Source organism: Notolepis coatsorum (assembly GCF_963971535.1).
Source record: "Notolepis coatsorum genome assembly, chromosome: 3".
In the NCBI taxonomy this organism is placed as follows: Eukaryota; Metazoa; Chordata; class Actinopteri; order Aulopiformes; family Paralepididae; genus Notolepis; species Notolepis coatsorum.
In genome coordinates, this window is record NC_140167.1 from 73,041,274 (window position 1) to 73,065,745 (window position 24,472).

General features: G+C 44.1%; 1 protein-coding gene across 1 annotated transcript in view; it reads right to left on the bottom strand.

The window, feature by feature from the left end:
* LOC311224425 (G-protein-signaling modulator 2-like) overlaps nt 1-24,472 on the bottom strand; it is a 185,683-nt gene that overhangs the window by 65,932 nt on the left and 95,279 nt on the right. Inside the window, exons 5-8 of the mRNA XM_084309408.1 lie at nt 14,716-14,839; nt 7,540-7,655; nt 6,665-6,820; nt 3,697-3,805 (exon numbers count right to left, since the gene is read on the bottom strand). Of these exons, the coding sequence (XP_084165534.1) occupies nt 3,697-3,805; nt 6,665-6,820; nt 7,540-7,655; nt 14,716-14,839 (505 nt within the window). The remainder of the gene's footprint in view (nt 1-3,696; nt 3,806-6,664; nt 6,821-7,539; nt 7,656-14,715; nt 14,840-24,472) is intronic.

The window sequence follows — 24,472 nt, forward strand, 5'->3', positions numbered from 1 at the left end:
GACAGCCGGACTGCCCCCCCCCCCCCCTCAAATTCTAATACCTGTGCAAATTTTATTTAAGACTTTCTAATATCCCACAGATACCCTGAACAATGTGCGTTTCTGCATTCCTGTCCACCTGGCCAGAAAACAAGTGATGCCATGAAATCCAACTGAAACACTGCCATTACCACACAATGCCCATTCTCCTGACAATACGTTAGTTTTTACAATAAGGCACTAGGTGGGACCTCAGTAGTTCGGACAATGGGGATGGTGTGTTTATTCATCTCACACAGTTTGAGAAGGAAATATCTTCACGCACAAATAGCCTAGAGGAAATGCCTGTGCAGAAGAAGGAGTTGGCAGACGGTCACTGTTATTGATAGAGGACCATGACATTCACCTTCGCCGGCATGTGCTTCTCACGTTTTACTTTGCCATCTGATTCTGATATAATTTTCCTCTGATGGTCCCGTCTGTACTAAACACTCGCCATGCTGAACCCGAGGCAGCGCTCCTTTGTAACGGGGTGCCGACAGCACCAAGGAGTGGTGTGTTACGCTTGGCAACGGGACATTAGCTGTTGCATTGGGGTTAAAAAACAACTACAGGGATGGATAATTAAGGAATAGTCTGGCTCTTGTTTTACAGTCTGTCTGAATTATAGTGTCCATTATTTTCTTTTTCTGTATTATTGTTTGATTCTTGAGTCTTGATTTTAAGTTGTTTATTTCTCTCTTCTTATTTTCTAGTGTTTGATTCGACATTTATTTTTTATTATTATTCTTATTTTAAATGTGTGTGTTTGTGCGTGTGTGTGTATTTCTTAACATCACTTTTTATCTGAGATTATTCTCTCTTTGTTCGACTCTTTTACTTTTCGATTTTTAAAGTGTTTGTTAATTAACTAAAGGGAAAAAATTAAGTAACAGGTGGGGTACCGTATTCCGGCCGATGTGCCCGTGGGCGGAACGCACAATGTCACGGCACTTTGCGAGTGTCTAGCGGCTCAGGCTGCATTTTTCACCGAACACATAATTTACTGTTCTAAAGATCCATTTATTGTCGTTCGAACGCCTCCTCACTCGACCAAATCCATGCCTTGGTTCTCGAGTTACATGGCGATTTGTCAGGCGAGCGTCTTTTTACGCACCGCATAAAGTAGACGTCCACCCCGGACTCCCGACGCTCCAGAACTGCCAATCATCCGCTGATGGCAAAAACTATTGGTCAGCGCTGTAGCCAATGAGTGTACCTTTCCAATGATACCCCACGTGGGGGGGGGGGGGGGGGGGCAAATAAGGGATCTAGGTGACAGTTGACAAGCGAAAACCAGAGGTCAATCACACTTCAGAATGAATGGCCATGGAGAGTTTTTTTTATTTTTTATTTTTCAGTTTACCCGGATCTCTCTCAAAGACCCATTTCTGAACGGATTTTTATCAAATTTGGACCTGTACTACATAAGATTTCAGGCGATGGGTCCGCTGTATTTTCCATCTTATCTTTTTTTTTTATATTGCAACCACTTTATTCAGACAGGCTTTTAATTTATTTGAATTAATTCCTGGTTGTATACTCTGTTTATTTATTTATATACCGGTATATCTTTTTTTTGAACGATTGACATTTATGTTGCATTCATAGTTAGTTATTTAATTTACTTATGTTATGCCTATGCTTACGTTGTGTCAGAATTGTCTTATGTGTAGTGCATTTATCTCTATGTAACTGTTGCTATGTTTTACTTCTGTGAAGCACTTTGCGATTTTATCTGTGAAAGGTGCTACAGTATTACAAATACAATTTACTTACTTACTACAGAAAAATGTGAGTACACAAGTTCAAGTTCAACTCAAGTTCAGACATCTGTTACTCCATTGCATTAGCACTAAAACAAAGTGATTTTCCTTTTTTGCATTAGTAACTTCAGAATGTTATCTTTCGGCGGTCAGGTGGCGTAGCGGAGATTGCGATCGTCACCAACCCCGGAGACGCTAGGATTCGCCTGTTCGAATCCAGCTCACAGCTCCGGGGTTGTCACCAGCTTGGCTGGCTGTTCACACTAATACAATTGGCAGTATTAGAGGGTGGGAGAAGCTGGCGGGGTGGGTCCGGGTCGTTGTAAACAGCGACTCCTACAGTTCGGTCGGGGCGCCTGCTAAGCGCGGATAGGATCTAAGTGGGATAGTGTGATCCTTCCACACGCTACGCCCTCTCAGTGAGAATCCGCGCTGCCAGGTGAAAAGAAGCGGTTGATTGGCTAGACGTGTGTCGGAGGAAGCACGTGATAGCCTCCATTCTCCCAGACCGACTGTGGGGGGTAAGTGCACAGCGACCAGGAAGGGGATTGGGAATTGGCAAAACGACTAACATTGGGATGGGAGAAAATCGGAGGAAAAAGGAGGGGGAAAAAATAATAAAAAAAAATAATGTTATCTTTCAAAAGAGACCAGGCTCATGCACGTGCTATAAGTATACAGTATAAAGCTAAGCTTTGCAAAAAAAGTAAGCAGCCCTCAAGTTCCAAGTTTAAAAATTGCCACTTTTCTGGGTGCCTGTTAACACTTTGATTGCCCAACCCGAGTTTTCTCGAGTTTACCCCCCACGGGTTGAATGCCCACTCACGAGAATTCTCGTATTTTCTTGTTTTTTTTATTTTATTAGCGATCTGAAATCATATTTCATCAACCAAGTCTACCGTTGGAAAATCACCCACTCCAGGCGCTCAGATGTGGAAAAAAGCGTCCCCTATCGTCTCCCAGATGGTAATTCACCCTTTTGGATTGAACTCAATGAAAATGAATGAGAAAGAAATATCCGGAATCCACGTTTTACTTCTCACTCATGCAACCGCCGTCGACCAGTTTCACTCTGGAGTTTCAGAGCAGCGGGGATTATGTGTTTTTACACTATACTCGGTGGATCAATAAAAAGATCGATTTTTTCGAATGGCGATCAGGAATTGGAATAATCCATTTGGATACCATCTGATCTCAGGTAAGGAATCTATGTTACCAGTATTAGGATAATCAACTCGCGGCACAAGCGTGCATGCGCACACATACAGTATACTATCGATAATCTAGCGTTTATTTGAAAACGATTCATAAATAGGCCGAACAATGACAACGTTCTAGAATATTCCAGTAAAAGGCGATTATCATGCAATGTCTTATTTTTTTAAATGCTAGAAAACGAAAATGAAGCAATAAAAAAAACAATCTGCTACGACAATGTTGACTGGAAAATTAGTCTTTGATAAGCGACGGGCAGATTAGACCATAATTTAAAACATAGATTAGGCGATATTAACGTTAACATTGAAGTGGCCCTGGGCATTCAAGGAGGTAAAAAGGAATTAAGCTTGGGCAATCAAAGTGTTACATCTTTGGTAATATAGGTATATGTATGCATGTATGTTTTTGTTCTGTTCTATGATGACCCCAGGAAGAATAGCTGTAGTCTAGGTGACAGCTAATGGGGATGCAAATCAACAATAAATACCTAGACTGTATGCCTGTGGAAATGTTTCAAAATGTTTAGCACCACAATACATTTGAACACAATTGTTTTCAGGGAAATGGAGCTGAAATACGTAAACACCATGCACACAAGGCTCCTGTAGTTCCTCAGACAGCTGGCAGAGGGCGCAGTGGCCAGATGAGAGCTAGTGATTGCATTCCACTGGGGAGGAGGTAAACAAACAGTCACCTCCTTGGCGATCTCCAGATGTTTCTCAGCAAAGTGCATGGCCTGCTCGTGGTTCCCCAGGGCCGTGTAGGCATTTCCTAAACTCCAGCACGCTCTGCCCTCGCCGACCCTGCAGACAGGAACACAGGAAGACAAACTGTCACTACTGGTTGGCAGTAGTGGTGTTTGTCGGGGCATAAGAACTGTACTCCATAAAATGAATGGGAAATATGAGTTGATAAAACAAAAATGCAGTAGCATTATATGTGTTCTTAGGTTTCTAGCTTGTATATTCCTGCTTCCTTTAACATTGCCTGCTTCCACATCTAGACTAGGTTCCCATGTGAGCACTACGGGGCCCTAGTTTATGGTACAAAGGGAGGATGATCACAGTTTTAACGACTGTTGACCAGAGAGAGATCTGTAATATGAAGCAACATGTAGTCTTGCGTAGCTCGATGGGGTGAACATGGCACTGACTCTGCCTGGGTTGGGGGTACCGACCCGGGTTTGGGGTACAGACTGGGTTGGGGGTACAAGATGGTGCGGAGTCGTAACTAGGGGTTGGTCTGGGTCCAGGAGGCCACATTTTGCAATAAAGAAATCCATTTGCTGTAATTTCCTGCAACTTAAAAACATAGTTTGCATAAAATAGCAAACACAAGGATAACTTCCAAATAAGTTATTAATTTAAGGTTGCACAATAGTTTAACGAAAACACACACACACAGTGGAACAGAGGACAGAGTAATCATGTATTAGACAATGATGAGTCTGTTTTTAACCCTTTCACCGCCGCACTACCAAAACGGTTAACCCTTCCACTGTGACAATTCACAGAGGTTAACCCTTTCACTGCCACACGACAGCCGGTTAACCCTTTCACTGCCACACGACAGAAGGTTAACCCTTTACTATCACACAACCGACAGTAGTAAAGGGTTAACCTTCTGTTGTGTGGCAGTGAACGGGTTAAGCAGGCCGTAGCCCCAACCCAGTCTGTTTTTTAAATATGATATCTCTTTTATATATGACATATATATATATATATATAGGTGTGAAGTTTCACATTGCTACTGTACGAGGCTCATGATCTACCATTTTCATTAGCGATGTTCAATGCTGGTTATAGCGCCCCCAGGAGGTTTGCTGTTAATCACATATCGTTCTCTGGACTATCACCATGCAAAATTGCAGAAAAGGTTACGCATATATGTTGAGGAAGCTACTATCACAATAGGGTTCAGAGCCCTTCAGGGGCTTGCACCCTAATTATACTCCCCTTATCCTTTAAGCCAATTGTCATGTAAGCCAGCAGGACATGGTTGGTATCGTATTGAAGGTCTCTAGTCTCATTATCTTTGCTTAGAAATACAGCCTCTGAAAGATAATAATATAATGTCAGCCCGGCATGCTGGTTTCAAAGGGTTAATGGGTCATTAATAGGGCTGCAACGATTAGTCGACATAATCGACGACGTCGATCATAAAAACACGTCGACGCCGAATTTTTGCGTCGATGCGTCGTAGTAAAAAAAAAAATATATATATATATATGTATTTATAAATTTCTCTTTTTTTTTGCACTACCTATCTTTGTGAAAGTGGCTTCTCAGCTCTGGTCCAGCTGAAGACAAAGCAGAGGAACAGATTGGACATTGAGCATGACCTCAGAGTTGCTTTGTCTACCATCACCCCAGACTTTGAGACTCTTGTCAGGAGCAAACAACATCCCCAGTCAGTTATCCCATTAGTTCTCTGGGATGTTAAGCTAAGAAGTCTGCTAAGAAGGATATGTTATTTATTATTATTATTATTATTTTATTTCATTGTGTTTTTAGCCCTTGTTGCACTTTTGTTGCAACCCCAGTTATCCCATTAGTTCCCCCAAACTTACTGTCGGTCTGTTATGTTAACACATCCTGCGCCAAAAACGTTGTACAACGTGTTTCAAGGTCATGATAATTCTGCCATTCCACGGCGTACAACGTTATTGAGATCATATTTCATTTTTTCGCCATGGTATTCATAATGCCCTCACCCAGCCTCGGCTGATACAGTGGGAGCCTGCACAACTCTGCAACGCTTCAATACTGCCGCCTGGTGGTGATCGGGCGAGTTACAACCGGAAATGGATCTCTGGTGATCTCCGTGTACCGGGGAAATGCGTGCAGCACTCACATATTGTTGCGGGACTCTAGACACACAGCCGTACATATGGATCGCTGCCATAACTCAATCATCGATATGATTTGGGCGTTTATTATTATTATACAAACCGGAAATGGATCTAGTCGACCCACGTCAAATAAGTGGGATCTTTTTCCTCCAGTCTCATCGGCGAACGGTAAGAGGACGCCGACGTCATTTTCAGCGTGATTGTTTATTATTATTAATGCAAACTGCTCTGATCAATATATCACCCATACTACATAAAGCATTTACTGACGATCACGGAATTATAAACGACCCCCCCCCCGTTCATCCGCGCATGATCAGTCATAATGTTTAGGATCATGTACAGTTGAAATTTTTTATATAGCGTGTATTGGCAACAAACGGCAGTTGATAGACGGTATTTTCGTATGAATCTATGAATGAAAAAGTATAACGTTCCTACATCCTGAACGATAGATAATCGATGTTGAATGGGCCATAGTAATGTCAATTTAGCAATACAATTTAAAACGTTATAGCCCTGCAAAGAAGGTAAACATCTCCATAGGCTTAGAGTGGTGGCAGAGAGTGGTATGAGACGGGCAAACTCTGTGGCAGTTAATGTGTTAAGCTAAGAAGTCTGCTAAGAGCCCGGAAAAGGAGCCGCGCCCACAGGAAGCAGAGTTGGAGGGTGTGACAGAAATAATCGTTAGATTAGTCGACTAATCGAAAAAATAATTGACAGATTAGTCGACTACCAAAATAATCGTTAGTTGCAGCCCTAGTCATTAACATATCTGGGTCACATGACCGCACGCGTTCGGTAAGCCTACCGGTCTTTGAGGTCTTGCGCTATGGAGAGGTGTTTGAGGTGGAACTGAATGGCTCTGTCGTAGTCCTGGAGGAGGGTGTATGTGTTCCCTAGGCTGTAGCACGCCTGGGCCTCCACCGCACGCTCCTTCAGCAGCATGGCCAGCTGCAGAGTCCTCCTGGGGGAGAACCACAGAGTCACAATCACTGAACATTTACATGTAGCTGATGCTTTCATCCAAAAGAGACTTTTGGAAGTTCTGTACAACAAGTCAGCAGGAAGGGTACAACTCTGGCAGCTAAGTAACATTGTTCGTCAAACAGTGTCAAACTTGAGTGCTACATTCTTGAATGCATAGTAGTATAGAATAGTACTTGGTAAAATAGACAAAGTAGATTACTTAGTAGCAAAGTGCATAATAGTAAAAGACAGTACGAAGGTTAGTGGTTTTAAATTTGTATTTCAGATATTGATTGAAGTGTGTTTTTAGTCGATGGCGGAAAATTCTCCCCTTCATCCTCCCCTTCATCAGTTTTGCTGTTTAATTCGTATTCATATTTTATCTTGTTCTTTACCTCTACTGTAATCATTTTATTATCGATATGTTATCGTCATTTCTATTGCTCTGCCTGTACCTCCCCACCCAAGTTCTGCTATGACACCTGCATTTCCCCAGAGGGGATTAATAAAAAGGAACATCTCATCTCATCTCAAACCCAATGCTTTCAAACCACCAAGAGCAGTGGCACTCGTAAATCACGACCACACTTCACCCCCTGAGGTGAGGAGAGAAGGGTCCCAGAGAGAGAGAGAGAGAGAGAGAGAGAGAGAGAGAGAGAGAGAAAAAAAAGGCTTTTCACACAGCAGCAAAGAAGTTCTGGACAATGTTTCACTTACTTGTAATGACTAGACGCTACGTCAAACTGCCCTAGGAAGATGTGAGCGTTGCCTAGGTTACAGTGGGCCCTCCGCTCGGCTGAAGTATCCCCAAACTCCTTGGCGATGAGGAGGCGCTGGCGAGCAAAACAAACCGATCCATGCTCGTTACAATACTGGCAGGGAGACGTGTACACTGTGGAGTAGATGTTACATGTACACTGTAGAGTAGAGGTTACATGTACACTGTAGAGTAGAGGTTACATGTACACTGTAGAGTAGAGGTTACATATCACATGTAGAGTAGAGGTTACATGTCACATGTAGAGTAGAGGTTACATGTCACATATAGAGTAGAGGTTACATGTCACATGTAGAGTAGAGGTTACATGTCACATGTAGAGTAGAGGTTACATGTACACTGTAGAGTAGAGGTTACATGTACACTGTAGAGTAGAGGTTACATGTACACTGTAGAGTAGAGGTTACATGTACACTGTAGAGTAGATGTTACATGTGCACTATAGAGTAGAGGTTACATGTCACATGTAGAGTAGAGGTTACATGTCACATGTAGAGTAGAGGTTACATGTCACATGTAGAGTAGAGGTTACATGTACACTGTAGAGTAGATGTCAAGTCAAGTCAAGAGTTTTATTTGTCACGGCATACAAGTATACAATGAAATGCGGGTGGTCTTGCCCGCAACGATGTGCAATACAGTAGTACAACATATAATAGAATCCAATAAACAACATTGTGCAATAAACAGGTAACATAGTGGGACATCACGGTATTTGTACATAGTTATTTACAGAGCATGAAGGACATGCTAGAGGCATGCTTCACAAAGATGCCCAAAGGATAATTTGAAACGAATTAATTAATTACGTAAAGTGGCTCAATCAGCCCTATAAATTAATGGGCATGTTATATGTTATCAAGTTTCTGGTAATTTTGTTTTGTTTTGTATTGTATTGTTTATAATATAGATTGGTGTTAGATATAGATATATCTATATATATGTATAAATTATGATTGGACTCTATTTTGATAAGTCATTCATTTGGTCATATTGCACAGGCACACCTGTGTTGTGATGTCATTTCCTGCCGTGTCAATTACCTGCCAGGTGTATTTAACCATCACCTTGAATGTATTTCCAGTGCTAGCCATACCACTGAAGAAGGACATTGTCCGAAACATGTCTGCTTTTTATTCAGGCTGCCATTAAAAAACATTGAACCTGTGAGTGCTGGTCCGGCTACCCTGCTTTGATATACAGGTCCTTTGGTAGTGCAATACACTGTTACTATACTATTTTTAAAGTGACCTTTCCTTTGTGGCCCTAAGTGTGGGCGTGTGCAGCATGAGTGTGTGTGCTCATGTTAAAGTGGCTGCTAGTGTGCGAGCGTGCACAGCGTGCGTGTCGTGTGTGTGCTAATGTGTGCTTGTGTGTGGAGAGAGTTCAGTGTTTTGTGACACTCCGTGTTCATTGTTCAAGGCTCTGATGGCCTGGGGGAAGAAGCTGAGCCGAAGCCTCTCTGTCCTAGTAGCTGGTGTTCGCAGGCGTCTGCCTGACCTCAGCAGCTGGAACAGGCTGTTATTGGGGTGGTGAGGGTCTTTCATTATTCTGCAGGCTCTGGATTTGCACCTCTTGTTGTATAGAACCTGCAGGGGAGGTAGTGCAATACCCATGGTACACTCGGCAGAGCGCACCACTCTCTGTAGGGCCTTCTTGTCCTGTGCCGTGCTGTTTCCATACCAGGCAGTGATGTTTCCAGTCAAGATGCTCTCTACAGCTCCGGAGTAGAAGGACTGGAGTATCTTCCCCGATACTCTGAACTTCCTTAACTGTCTCAGGTGGTAGAGGCGCTGCTTCGCCTTTTTTACGACTGTGTCTATGTGTGTTGACCATGTCAGATCCTCTGAGATGTGGACCCCCAGGTACTTAAAGCTGCTCACCCTGTCCACGGTGGCCCCGTTTATCCTCAGTGGTGTGTGTGTCTCCTGCTGTCCTCTCCTATAATCCACGATCAGCTCCTTGGTTTTACAAATGTTCAGGAGCAGGCTGTTGTCCTGGCACCAGCGTTCCAGTACCTCAACCTCCTCCCGGTAGGCCTTCTCGTCGTTGTCCGAGATCAGCCCCACCACCACCGTGTCGTCTGCAAACTTCACTATGGAGTTGGAGCTGAACTTGGCCACACAGTCGTGTGTGTAGAGTGAGTACAGCAGGGGGCTCAGAACACAGCCCTGGGGGGACCCGATGCTCAGGGTGATGGTGTTGGAGGTCTGACCCCCCACCCTGACCGCCTGGGGTCTTTCGCTCAGAAAGTCCAGTACCCAGGAGCTCAGAGCGGAGCTCAGACCCAGCTCGATCAGCTTGTCCACCAGTCTGGTGGGGACTATGGTGTTGAACGCTGAGCTGTAGTCAATGAACAACAGTCTCACATAGCCCCCCTTCTGACGGTCCAGGTGAGAGAGGGTGCTGTGCAGTACTTGGGAGACTGCATCGTCAGTGGACCTGTTTGGCCTGTATGCAAATTGCATAGGGTCCATATCACTGGGGAGGGAGGCACAAATGTGATCCTTGACCAGCCTCTCGAAACATTTCATGGCCACAGAGGTGAGTGCCACCGGTCTGTAGTCATTGAGACCTGCTGGGGAGGGTTTCTTTGGTACCGGGATAATGTTACATGTCACATGTAGAGTAGAGGTTACATGTCACATGTAGAGTAGAAGTTACATGTCACATGTAGAGTAGAAGTTACATGTAGAGTAGAGGTTACATGTCACATGTAGAGTAGAGGTTACATGTCACATGTAGAGTAGAGGTTACATGTAAACTGTAGAGTAGAGGTTACATGTACACTGTAGAGTAGAGGTTACATGTACACTGTGGAGTAGAGGTTACATGTCACATGTAGAGTAGAGGTTACATGTCACATGTAGAGTAGAGGTTACATGTAGAGTAGAGGTTACATGTTACATGTAGAGTAGAGGTTACATGTTACATGTAGAGTAGAGGTTACATGTAGAGTAGAGGTTACATGTTACATGTACAGTAGAGGTTACATGTAGAGTAGAGGTTACATGTTACATGTAGAGGTTACATGTTACATGTAGAGTAGAGGTTACATGTCACATGTAGAGTAGAGGTTACATGTACACTGTAGAGTAGAGGTTACATATCACATGTAGAGTAGAGGTTACATGTCACATGTAGAGTAGAGGTTACATGTCACATATAGAGTAGAGGTTACATGTCACATGTAGAGTAGAGGTTACATGTCACATGTAGAGTAGAGGTTACATGTACACTGTAGAGTAGAGGTTACATGTACACTGTAGAGTAGAGGTTACATGTACACTGTAGAGTAGAGGTTACATGTACACTGTAGAGTAGATGTTACATGTGCACTATAGAGTAGAGGTTACATGTCACATGTAGAGTAGAGGTTACATGTCACATGTAGAGTAGAGGTTACATGTCACATGTAGAGTAGAGGTTACATGTACACTGTAGAGTAGATGTCAAGTCAAGTCAAGAGTTTTATTTGTCACGGCATACAAGTATACAATGAAATGCGGGTGGTCTTGCCCGCAACGATGTGCAATACAGTAGTACAACATATAATAGAATCCAATAAACAACATTGTGCAATAAACAGGTAACATAGTGGGACATCACGGTATTTGTACATAGTTATTTACAGAGCATGAAGGACATGCTAGAGGCATGCTTCACAAAGATGCCCAAAGGATAATTTGAAACGAATTAATTAATTACGTAAAGTGGCTCAATCAGCCCTATAAATTAATGGGCATGTTATATGTTATCAAGTTTCTGGTAATTTTGTTTTGTTTTGTATTGTATTGTTTATAATATAGATTGGTGTTAGATATAGATATATCTATATATATGTATAAATTATGATTGGACTCTATTTTGATAAGTCATTCATTTGGTCATATTGCACAGGCACACCTGTGTTGTGATGTCATTTCCTGCCGTGTCAATTACCTGCCAGGTGTATTTAACCATCACCTTGAATGTATTTCCAGTGCTAGCCATACCACTGAAGAAGGACATTGTCCGAAACATGTCTGCTTTTTATTCAGGCTGCCATTAAAAAACATTGAACCTGTGAGTGCTGGTCCGGCTACCCTGCTTTGATATACAGGTCCTTTGGTAGTGCAATACACTGTTACTATACTATTTTTAAAGTGACCTTTCCTTTGTGGCCCTAAGTGTGGGCGTGTGCAGCATGAGTGTGTGTGTGCTCATGTTAAAGTGGCTGCTAGTGTGCGAGCGTGCACAGCGTGCGTGTCGTGTGTGTGCTAATGTGTGCTTGTGTGTGGAGAGAGTTCAGTGTTTTGTGACACTCCGTGTTCATTGTTCAAGGCTCTGATGGCCTGGGGGAAGAAGCTGAGCCGAAGCCTCTCTGTCCTAGTAGCTGGTGTTCGCAGGCGTCTGCCTGACCTCAGCAGCTGGAACAGGCTGTTATTGGGGTGGTGAGGGTCTTTCATTATTCTGCAGGCTCTGGATTTGCACCTCTTGTTGTATAGAACCTGCAGGGGAGGTAGTGCAATACCCATGGTACACTCGGCAGAGCGCACCACTCTCTGTAGGGCCTTCTTGTCCTGTGCCGTGCTGTTTCCATACCAGGCAGTGATGTTTCCAGTCAAGATGCTCTCTACAGCTCCGGAGTAGAAGGACTGGAGTATCTTCCCCGATACTCTGAACTTCCTTAACTGTCTCAGGTGGTAGAGGCGCTGCTTCGCCTTTTTTACGACTGTGTCTATGTGTGTTGACCATGTCAGATCCTCTGAGATGTGGACCCCCAGGTACTTAAAGCTGCTCACCCTGTCCACGGTGGCCCCGTTTATCCTCAGTGGTGTGTGTGTCTCCTGCTGTCCTCTCCTATAATCCACGATCAGCTCCTTGGTTTTACAAATGTTCAGGAGCAGGCTGTTGTCCTGGCACCAGCGTTCCAGTACCTCAACCTCCTCCCGGTAGGCCTTCTCGTCGTTGTCCGAGATCAGCCCCACCACCACGTGTCGTCTGCAAACTTCACTATGGAGTTGGAGCTGAACTTGGCCACACAGTCGTGTGTGTAGAGTGAGTACAGCAGGGGGCTCAGAACACAGCCCTGGGGGGACCCGATGCTCAGGGTGATGGTGTTGGAGGTCTGACCCCCCACCCTGACCGCCTGGGGTCTTTCGCTCAGAAAGTCCAGTACCCAGGAGCTCAGAGCGGAGCTCAGACCCAGCTCGATCAGCTTGTCCACCAGTCTGGTGGGGACTATGGTGTTGAACGCTGAGCTGTAGTCAATGAACAACAGTCTCACATAGCCCCCCTTCTGACGGTCCAGGTGAGAGAGGGTGCTGTGCAGTACTTGGGAGACTGCATCGTCAGTGGACCTGTTTGGCCTGTATGCAAATTGCATAGGGTCCATATCACTGGGGAGGGAGGCACAAATGTGATCCTTGACCAGCCTCTCGAAACATTTCATGGCCACAGAGGTGAGTGCCACCGGTCTGTAGTCATTGAGACCTGCTGGGGAGGGTTTCTTTGGTACCGGGATAATGTTACATGTCACATGTAGAGTAGAGGTTACATGTCACATGTAGAGTAGAAGTTACATGTCACATGTAGAGTAGAAGTTACATGTAGAGTAGAGGTTACATGTCACATGTAGAGTAGAGGTTACATGTCACATGTAGAGTAGAGGTTACATGTAAACTGTAGAGTAGAGGTTACATGTACACTGTAGAGTAGAGGTTACATGTACACTGTGGAGTAGAGGTTACATGTCACATGTAGAGTAGAGGTTACATGTCACATGTAGAGTAGAGGTTACATGTAGAGTAGAGGTTACATGTTACATGTAGAGTAGAGGTTACATGTTACATGTAGAGTAGAGGTTACATGTAGAGTAGAGGTTACATGTTACATGTACAGTAGAGGTTACATGTAGAGTAGAGGTTACATGTTACATGTAGAGGTTACATGTTACATGTAGTGTTGTCACGATACTGGAATTTCGACTTCGATACGATACCTTGAAAAGTATCGATATTTGATACCATTTTCGATACAAAAAAAAATTTATATATATATATATATTTTTTTAACAAATTTAGCTTTTGTTGCTGGTTGATTCTCCTCACCTTCTATCTGGTACTATAAGAGAAGATAAATATAACACTTTAAAACCATTTGTTTATCTTTAGATCAGACATTTAAAAATAACTAAATTATCTAATCTAAATCAAACCCCTCTTAAAAACAAAAACCTGTTTAACCTAGCCATCTATAAAACATGCTAAAACTGTAAAACAAACTCTCATAAAGAAAGAAATACATAGCAAACATGACTCAGTTATGCAATAGTGCTGCTGCTTTTTATTTGGTTAAAATGGCGGCGAGAGAGAGAGAGAGAGAGAGAGAGAGAGAGAGAGATTTCTCCGGAGCTATGCTCGGACTCGGAGCATTTATTAACGTTACATTTTCAACAAGATTGCTGCTACTTAAACACTTCATGGAAACGGGGTAACGTTATGTCGAGTTCATACGTGTACTAGTGTAGTTAGTATGAACTCGACTTAACGTTACTCCGTTTCCATGAAGTAATTATAACGGTGGCCAGGCCAGCTAGCTAGCATAAGCTAACGTTAGCTAATAGCTGTATCGTTGGCACTGCTCTGTAACAACGCTTTAGCTTTTCCTTCGTCGTTTACTTCAAACCCGAAGTACTTCCAAACAGCACTTCTGCTGTTTTCTTTATCCACAAGCACAAGTTGCGGAGGCTCTGCACTGGGCCAAATCTTTGTTTACAAACTGAAGACAGGTCTGTGAGGAGGAGGAGGGGCAAGCGTGCTCTGCAACAGCGTGTGTCTGTCTGTCAACAACTTGCGGTAGAACACTGCGAGCAAGCCAGCTGGTATCGATACTGCAGAAAGTATCGATATTTCGGGAAATGAGTATCGAAACGGTTTTAAATATTCAGTATCGATATGTATCGATATTTCTGACAACACTGGTTACATGTAGAGTAGAGGTTACATGTAGAGTAGAGGTTACATGTTACATGTAGAGTAGAGGTTACATGTTACATGTAGAGTAGAGGTTATATGTTACATGTAGAGTAGAGGTTACATGTCACATGTGTGTCAGACCTTGGCTTCTCCTACCTTTTCGTGGCCCTCCACGGCATTTTGGAAGTCACCGAGCAGATAGTAAGTGTTACCCAGGTTACCGTAGGTCCTTCCCTGGGCTGGACGGTCCCCCAACTCCTTCACCAGGGACAGGTTGGCTCTTCATGGGAACAAACACAAAGAGGACACAGCAGGAAAAAAGGTGAACACAGTCATTTGAAGGAATGTTATGGTTTTGTTTAATAAAAAAAGGTGAAATTCAAACATTTTGAATTATGCTACTGTACTACAAGAAAGAAAGTTGTCTTCTGTTGGTAGAACCATAATATTTAATAAGCCGTAGCCTCCAAGATACACATTTTGTACGTGAGGAGAAAGAAAATGTATTTATTCCCAAACTTTTTTTATTTATTAGCAAAAACAACTTTAAAGGTTTCCATTTCAGACACATTTCTGGCGTATTGTACAATATAAATAAATAAACATATAAATAGAAATATTATTTATATTTATGTCACAATATTTACTGGGTTACTGAGAGTGTCATGTTTGGACTCCAACTTCCACTCAGCCACTGTCAGTTCCACTGCCGAGTGAGCGCTTGTATGACTTTCATACATGGGAGGTAAAGATGTACGAGAGGGCGGATCCACAGTTATCACTAACCACCGAAAAGGACTACAAATCTTTTGCAACGAACGTCCCGACTGCACTTGTTCTGCGAGAGACTGTTTTTCCACTGGCGATGTTCTTACTTGTTGGACTGTCTCGTTTCTAGACAGTGGTCCTCATTCATCAATGGACTTCAGAGAAAAGTCACGGGCATATTTCATCGTAACTCCACTTACGACCTTTTCAGGCCGATTTTGGCATTCACAAACGGTTCCTTCTATGGGATTCACTCGTAGCTAAGAGCAGGATTTACGAGTGCGGAAAGGCAGTCGTAAGTAGGGCAGACTGGTGTGCGCCATCATGTTCTTAAAGGGGACATGCATTACTATAATGGACCACTTGAGATTAAATATGTCTAGACAATATCCTTTGCTGTTTACTAAATAATATTGATGTTGTATGTACGCCTTGAAATGACGTGTGGGATTTTACCCGAGTTCGATACCCGTATGTCTATATAAATCTGTCCCTATTGGCGCACCGTTAATCAGGACAGCTGGAAGCACCTGTGAAGTGATGTAGTCGGTCGGCAGCAGGAACGTTTGGTGCGTCTTCGTTTCGCCTTTGTATTCCTGTGCGTCGCGACTTTTATCCTTTTGTATCATGTATTGATTGTGTGTTTTAAACGGAAGAAAGGACCTTTTCGTTTACATTCCTTGGAGAGCGCAACAAGGTATACTTTGTTTATTTGATTATGGTTGTAACTTTGTATAATGTAATTTGTGAATGAATGATTTTGTCTTGTGTAAGAATGTAATCCTTGTAGTTTTGATACCAATGTTATTTAGTTTAGTGTTTGTACTGTGCTGTGGAAACCGTTATGTGAAACGTTTGTCTGTTTATGTACGTTTCCAATGCAGTTTTCACGGCGCTAAGATGACGTCACGGAGAGACAATCAAATAAAGATCGTCTTATGCATCAGTCGAGACTCTGTCGTTTGGATCCAAGGGCTGTAACAATTACTATTCCTTTCACTATTTGGGCAACTTTGCACAATTCCTGAGAGTCTATGGAACAAATCTGTAAATATATTTTTTTTTAATTCATTGTTTTACATTTTTAATCAATTACTCAAAAGAAAACATTTTCGACTTCAAGATTCCAAGCTGTTTGGGCTGGGCACCGCCCATAAGCGCTTTGAGTGACTGCGACAGAGAGAGAGATCGAAAGATTGAGGAGGATACTAAATAATTTCGCCGCGGGGGGGCATAATCCCACAGGACAATGCATTGGTAACTTGTTTAAAATGACTATATATACCGCTGTGAATATTATTGCACGGATCGGAATATCGGCGTGTGCGTGGGAGTCAAAGATATTTTGATAGTGATATCGCAGGGAGAAGACCCTCCACCAGGCCCGCACGCACAGATCTACACACCCCTGCACGCGGTCCCTCTCTCTCTCTACCAGGGAGAAGATCCTCCACGCGCGCCGGTCAGGTTGTGTGTAAAATGCGTGTGTGTTTGTGTTTCCCCGCGCGCCGGTCAGGTTGTGTGTGTGTAAATGCGTGTGTGTTTGTGTTTCCCTGCACGCCGGTCAGGTTGTGTGTGTGTGTAAATACGTGTGTTTGTGTTTCCCCGCGCGCCGGTCAGGTTGTGTGTGTGTAAATGCGTGTGTGTTTGTGTTTCCCCGCGCGCCGGTCAGGTTGTGTGTGTGTAAATGCGTGTGTTTGTGTTTCCCCGCGCTCCGGTCAGGTTGTGTGTGTAAGTGTTTGTTTCCCCGACAGAAGCTCCTGTCCCTCTCTATCTCTCTCTCCCTCGCTCTCTCCCTCTCTCGTTCTCTGCCTCTCTCTGTCGGCACCCGCTTGAGTAAGTGCAGGTATTTCCACTCGCATGGTTGCGCTACAACCATAGAGGGGGCGTTAGTTATGCAGATCAGTGCCTTATTCACGTCAGCAAAACAGTCAAATCAAAATTACCTAATTCACTGGGGGAGGAGATTGTCTCAACTGAATTAGAGCAATCCGCCAAAATGGTAATTAGAGACAGACCCATTGATACTAACCCCCCATTGCTATAAAACAATGCTAAACACTGGAAAAGGCCATTTATAAGACACAGGACCTTTAAGGGCTTCATTTGGGAGAAATCGTTGGTGATTGCGCTCACGTCGATTCTACAGACATCCTTATTATAATAATAAATACGACAATATTTGTGTCATAAAATTACATTTTACATTTATAGTCATGACTCAATGAGGCATTGTGAGTAAATAAATAAAAGCACTACACAAACATGGCAAATGACGGTGAATAAATAAATAGGAACTAAACCCAATCGCGAGGATATAGCTGGGTGGTGGCAGCGCAGATGTGCGCTCATATTGAAGTATTTCCATGTACGTAGGAGACACATGTGAAGCAATGCTTGCAGACAAGTACTTTTTCTGTTAACCATTTTTGTTCCTTCGTGATTGTATTCAAGCCAAACACCCGAAATGTCCACTGCTGCCATGTTCCAGTGTTGTGTGAAATATGACTCCAGTGTCACCCCAACATCTGAGCAGTGATTGGATTATTTAGTTTCCTCATCCCAGAGTGTGGACACAAGACACACACAGAGCCAATTGGAAGATAAATACAATGCATGGAAACTAGTAACACAAAATGTAATTGCAACACCAAAAATGCCGTATTGTGCGCACTGAACAATGGATGGCGTACCGTACGGTACAATATTATATTGAGAACCGTGGCATGCCTAGAACACACTGTTCCCTCCCTGGTGAGGGACAAGCCTGTCGCAGCCTTTGGGAGGAGAGTAATCCACAACTCTGACCAGTGGTCACAAGGCGACAAGCTCCGAGTAGATCATTTAGCTCAAGCTAATGCTACCACAAGTAACCTGCATAAGCGAGGAGATGAAAAGGAACAGTGTCTTGGATGACACTGGTAGTTAGACCCTATGACTGGTATGAGGATCCACAATTTCTAGCTTCAGTGTTTCAGGACCCACCTTTCCTTTTGGGACACTTATTTAACTAAATTCTAATGATACACCATGTGCTATTTTCAGAGGTTCACCTTTTTTTCCAAAGACTACATAGTACAGGTTTTAAAATGGCATTTCTTTTTAGGTGAACCATAGTTACTTACACCCATAACTGACTGCTTCCCTCTGTCCAGCCTGTGAACGCCCACAACCAGGGGGGCAGCCTCTCTGATCCAACACATGACTGAACAGATATATTACAACTATTTGGGTTGCACCAGACTGCTTGCAGTATGTACAGTGTGTTTTATTTGTTATCTTGCAGTACTTTATCTAGTAAAATTAGGGATGTTCGATATTGGCTTTTTTACTGATATCCGATATTGTCCAACTCTTAATTTCCGATACCGATATCAACCGATACAGATATATGCTGGGTCCCCCCCCCCCCCCAAAAAAAGAATAATTTCAGGTAATTAACATTACTATTACATGGCGTTTTAACATTCGCCGAAATGCTTGATTGTGATTTGTCAATAGCGCTCGGTTGCCCCTAGCAGCGGTCCGTTAGGATAACGGACCGCTGCCGAGCAATAATGACAGCTGTTCGCAGCTGGAGCAATCAAGCCCACTGACACACACTGCATCAGTGCAACCGAGAAATAATGACCGCTGTTCGCAGCTGGAGAAATCAAGCCCACTGACACACACTGCATCAGTGCAATCAGCGATAATAATAATAACTTTATTTGGGCTGACAGAGCCACAGAACAACTGCGTCTGCATTTGATCTCGTCTTGTCGATGGTGTAAAATGAATTAGGTATATTGTTAGTAAGTTAGCCATGTAATAAGCGGGATAATGTATAGCCTATACTCTGTCATTGTCGCAAAATAATTGACCGACACAGAGTTTAGAATACCGAGGCGCCTCGCATATCTCTTGTCGTGGAATTAACACAGCATTATGCATACTTTTGACAATAAATTAAATAAGAGTTTGTTCTTACTTGCTTGCCTGGGTAAATAAAGGTTAAATGTTTAAAAAAAAAGATAGTTTCCGATATTGCATTTTAATGCGAATATCGGCCGATACTATCAGACATCCCTAAGTAAGATGAGAAGAAAATGACCCCACAAGGCAGGATGTTTCACAGACTGTCCTGGTTTCCATTTAATCTGCTTGTGGTACCGGTTGATTTGCTGAGGCACTATGCTAGAGCGAAGTAGAGACTTTTCTTGAAAGATTCCTGAAAGATTCCAGAATTTCCCCAAGCGGATCAATAAAGGAATATCTCATCTTAAATACAACTCAAGAGTGCAAGGGGTGGGGCGGGTGCCACTATGGAGCTGCCACTGCTCAGTGAGGCACAGTGATGGGGGTGTAGTTGTTTCTTTCTAATGGGGGTAGTTGCTTCTCTTCGATGGGGGTAGTTGCTTCTCTTCGATGGGGGTAGGGGGGGGGGGGTTAAAAAGCTCAGAGCATGATGTCACACAAATGGCCCATCCACACCAATGCACCAAGGAGATACCGGATTGTCGGATTATATGAGAATGCATACAGTACTTGTACTGTTTGACCAAATCTTGAGGAACTACTGAAAATTAACTGGCACATCCCCATGTAAAAAGGTTGCCAAATGCGGCCTTCATCTGCTGATGAAGTGACAATGTTCTGCTTATCACATGTGTGTTCGCTGGGTGGCCAGTAGATGTGAGAAAAGTGTTGTTCCAACAAAAAGGGCGATTGATGATAGTTATTCATAAGGAAACTAAAATCAGTGTAGTGACTCTGTCCGGGTAGTTAGCACAAACCACGTTGGAACCAGTTCTCAGTACCCAACCCTGGTTATAAGTTTAGTAAACATTACCCACAGGGGGAAAAGCGCTTTCTCACGGTTTCCACGTTTGTTATGATAGTTACACAATATTTTCAAGCCAGAGCACTTGAATGCCAGTCGAGTCATAAGTACAGCTTCCAAACTGGGAAGGAGGAGCTGCCTGGATGCACTTGAAGGCACAATTAGTCCTGGCACTCATCCAATCACTTAAATTTGCATTATTTGAATTGGAACAGCCTTTGGAATGCCTTCAATTGGCAGGTCCCCATTTGAATTAGGGCATATCAGCGTTAAGCATAGGGATGGGTGTGAGCAGTGTTCTAGTACTTGAGTTCAGGACTCGTGACTCGACTTGAGCACTGATGACTCAGACTTGAACTTGAGCATCGACTGCATTCGGACTTGGAAGGTGCAGACGAGGACTCGGACGTTAATATTTTTTTTTTTTTGTAATAGGCCCTACTCATTTGGCATAAGATATTGATGGCTAGTGCATTTGTTTAGCTATTGTGTCACAAAGTAAATAAACTCCCTTTGAAATGGTGACCGCTGTGTCATTTGTTTAATTTAGACTATTTTTTTTTATACATCAGCTCTTTGACTGCCAAAATGGAGCGGACTCAACGTTGATGACTTGGACTAAGGTAATGGGGACTCTACTCGGACTCGGGTTCTTCTTTGGTGACTCGGACTTGGACTCGGACACTAGGGACTCGACCTCGAGATTTAGTAATTGATTACTCAAGCACTCGCTGTTTCAACTGAACTTGAGTGGTTTTTGAGAATGGTAGTTATATATCGTATAGCTTACGCTCTGCTCTTAGTGGAACTGACCCTTTATCCAGTCTAATAATGAATAATTTTCTCCACATGCACACACCCATCCGCCTGGCCACACCCACATCCGCTCCTCTACATAAGCGGGGTCGTGGCCACACCATCAGCTCTTTCCCTATTTTCACCACCGAAAGTGTCTGTAACACACCACTTTAAGTTTAGTGCCAAAATAGTTGTTGGAAAGGAGCTACGTTGACATTGTATCTTTGTTTTTTCTCTCTCGCAAATTTCCAAAAAAACAAAGATAATGTCTTCACCGTCGGAGGGTCTAGACTGTTGCAACGCTACCCTCCACCAGCGCTTCACTATCGCGGGGGGCGTCTCTGGTTCCACGGTCGTGGCAGCCGGGTGCGCCCGGAGAGTGTGCCTCGCAGAGGGGCCGTTGAGCATCCATCTCCTGTGAGGTGGCCGGGTTCCGGCCCTGGTTCCCCCGCCAGGGGACAGTCAGCCGATAGGATTTGCGTCGCAGACTCTTCGCCTCGGCTCGCTCTCGTCGTAGAGGATCCCAGAATTATATGGGATTCGGTTAAGGGTTTTATCAGAAGTAACACTACTCTCTTTGCATCTACAGTAAACTCCGCATGGGACGTCTCTCCAAGCTGGTGGAACTGGAAAAGCTTCATGCCACGATGATCTCTTCATTGCAGCACAGATCTCGGAAGATAGTGCTAAACTGTTAGCTGCACCTATCACGCTAGCTGAACTTAAAGAGGTGATTGCAGATATGCAACGGGGCAAGGCTCCCGGATGGGACGGCATCCCACCGGAACTCTCTCGCATTCTGGGATGTACTCTGTCCCTTATTGCTCTCAATGATTTTACATTCAATCAAAGAGGGCAATTTTTCCAGAGATGTCAATATGGCGCTTATATCTGTTTTGCTCAAGAAAGATAAGGACCCCACCGAGTGTGGCAGCTACAGGCCCCCAAGTCTCCTCTGAGCCGATCTTAAGCTATATGCCAAGGTTCTAGCCACCCGACTTCAAAAGCATATGACATCTCTAGTTCACCCTGATCAGACCGGCTTCATAAGAGGCCGCCTGGTTACTGACAACATCAGACGGTTACTGCACGTGATTGATGCCAGCAAGGATGTTGCAACCCCTACAGCGGTCATGTCCTTGGACGCAATGAAGGCATTTGACAGATTGGAGTGTTCTTACTTGTGGGCAGTTTAGAAGGATGGGGTTGGGAGAGGGTTTCATTCATATGATCAAAGTTCTCTACACAGGGCCTTCGGCCATGATCTTAACGGGAAAGTTCTGCTCGCCACTCTTCTCGCTCTCTTCTAGACAGGGTTGCCCTCTTAGTCCCGGTCTTTTCGCCTTATCCCTCGAACCTCTAGCTCAATACATAAGACAATCCAAAATTATATCTCCTGTTTCAATTCAGGGCAGACATCACCATATCAGCTTATGATGATGTACTCCTGTTTATGCAGAATCCCTCCATCTCTCTGCCTCATCTTCTCAATGTGATAGATGAGTTTGGCAGCCTGTCCGGCTTTAAGATCAACTGGCCAAAATCTGCTTTTCTTCAACTTAATGAGCCGGCGAAGGCTACGCCCGCGCTTGAAGAGATCAACTACCCAAATAAGTAAACTCGATGGAGGCTTAGCATTTCCAGATTTTAAATATTATTCTCAAGCTTTCTCTCCGAGACCTCTGATCACTTGGTTTGATGCTCAAGCAGCTGTGTCTTGGTGACCATTGGAGGAGAAGATGGTGTCCCCACATAGACTTCAAGATATTGTGTATATACGGGGGCAGCGTGTCCCTCCCATGCAGACCCTCGCCGCTGAGAGATCGCGCTGTACATGTGAAAAGATGCGACAGCTGCCTCCTCGTGTACCGGAGGGGACATGTGATGCAAGGCTTGGTCCACATTGCAGCCAGCCTGTGGGAGGCATGGCCTAACAGCGTTCGAGACAGGAGAGGGTAGAATTGGACAATACGAAATTGGGATGGGAGAAAAAGTAGATAAAAAAAAAGATATTGTGTATACCAACATTTCAATTAAGCAATGCAAATTATGATTTGGCCCGCTTATCACACACGTGATCCAGACCTGGCGTGACACCCAGAAAGCATAACCGCCATAAATGGCACACGCATTCCCCTCTATTTAATAACAATTTACTCCTTATTGGACAACAACCTATTAGGTACCCTAGATGGGAAAAGAAAAGCATCCATACGCTGGGGGACATCTTCGATAACTCTGGTCTCCGATCTTTCCAAGATCTATCCAACGGATATGATCTCCCCGGAACCTCCTTTTTCTTTTATTTACAAATAAGAGCAGCCCTCAGGGCTCATGGCGTTCCATGGGATGTTCCACTAGAGCGTCACCGCTTTCACAAATAATTTTATGACAGACACATCGAGAGGCTTCGTTTCTGACTTTTATCGCCATTTACTTACGTCCTCGTATAAGGACCTCCCCCTGGATACGATTTGGAGCAAGGGTGTCCCGGAGTTGAATGTAGATTTTGATTGGGATGCAGTCTGGGAAAATGTCCGGCTGTCCTCACGCAACCCAGATCACCAACATTCATAAACATTTTGTTCATAGGACTTATTTGACCCCTAGACGATTGAATCTAATGGGTCTCAGACCTGACTCTCGATGTACCTTATGTCCAAACGGCGCCATCGGAACATTTAATCATATGTACTGGGAATGTCCTCCTGTTGAGCTTTTTTGGGAAGAGATTACCACCCAGCTATCAGATATTTTCTCTCTGGCCATACCTGTTCTGCCTTCTGTATTATTATTGAATGAGGTTTCTCAATTACCGACCTCTACACATGTGAAGAGACTCATTCTAGCCGCCCTCACAGCCGCCAAAAAATGTATTGCTTCACGATGGATACACCCAGACAAGCTATGCCCGAAGGTATAGATTCTTACCTACCTCGATGCGATATATCTGGAGATATCCACTGCACGAGTTTTAGGGGTTAACGAGTCGAATATTGCAATCTGGTTGGCAATTTTTGGGCCCCTTTGGCTGTGGGTCTGGTGGTCGTGGGCTCGGACTGGGGGGGCCGTGGTTCGGGGTCTCTGCGGGTCGAGGCGTGATGCTTTGGCTCGCGGGAGCGCTGGATTCTGGGTCCTCCGGGGTTGGGGTTCGCGGCTGCCGGGTCTGGAGATGAAGGGGGCTCAGGAAGCCCCTTATATAGTAAATGATTTATTTCCCCTATTCCTTTACTGGTATATTTTGTGGCAACTTATTTTAACTGGTTATGTATGTGTTCTGGGCCCCTTTGGTTGTGTCGGAGGGTCACAGGCTCGGGGTGGGGGGGGCCCTTGGTTCGGGGCCTCGGGGAGTCATGGTGTTAAAGAGGCATGATGCTCTGACTCGCTGGGGTGCCAGACTCGGGGCCCTCGAGGGTTGGGGGTCGTGGTTGCGGTGGGTGGTGATGGAGGGGGCTTGGGATGTTAACTGTACGATCTGTCTAATTTATTGTCTAGTCATTATTGTGTCGAGTTGGTGTTTTTGGA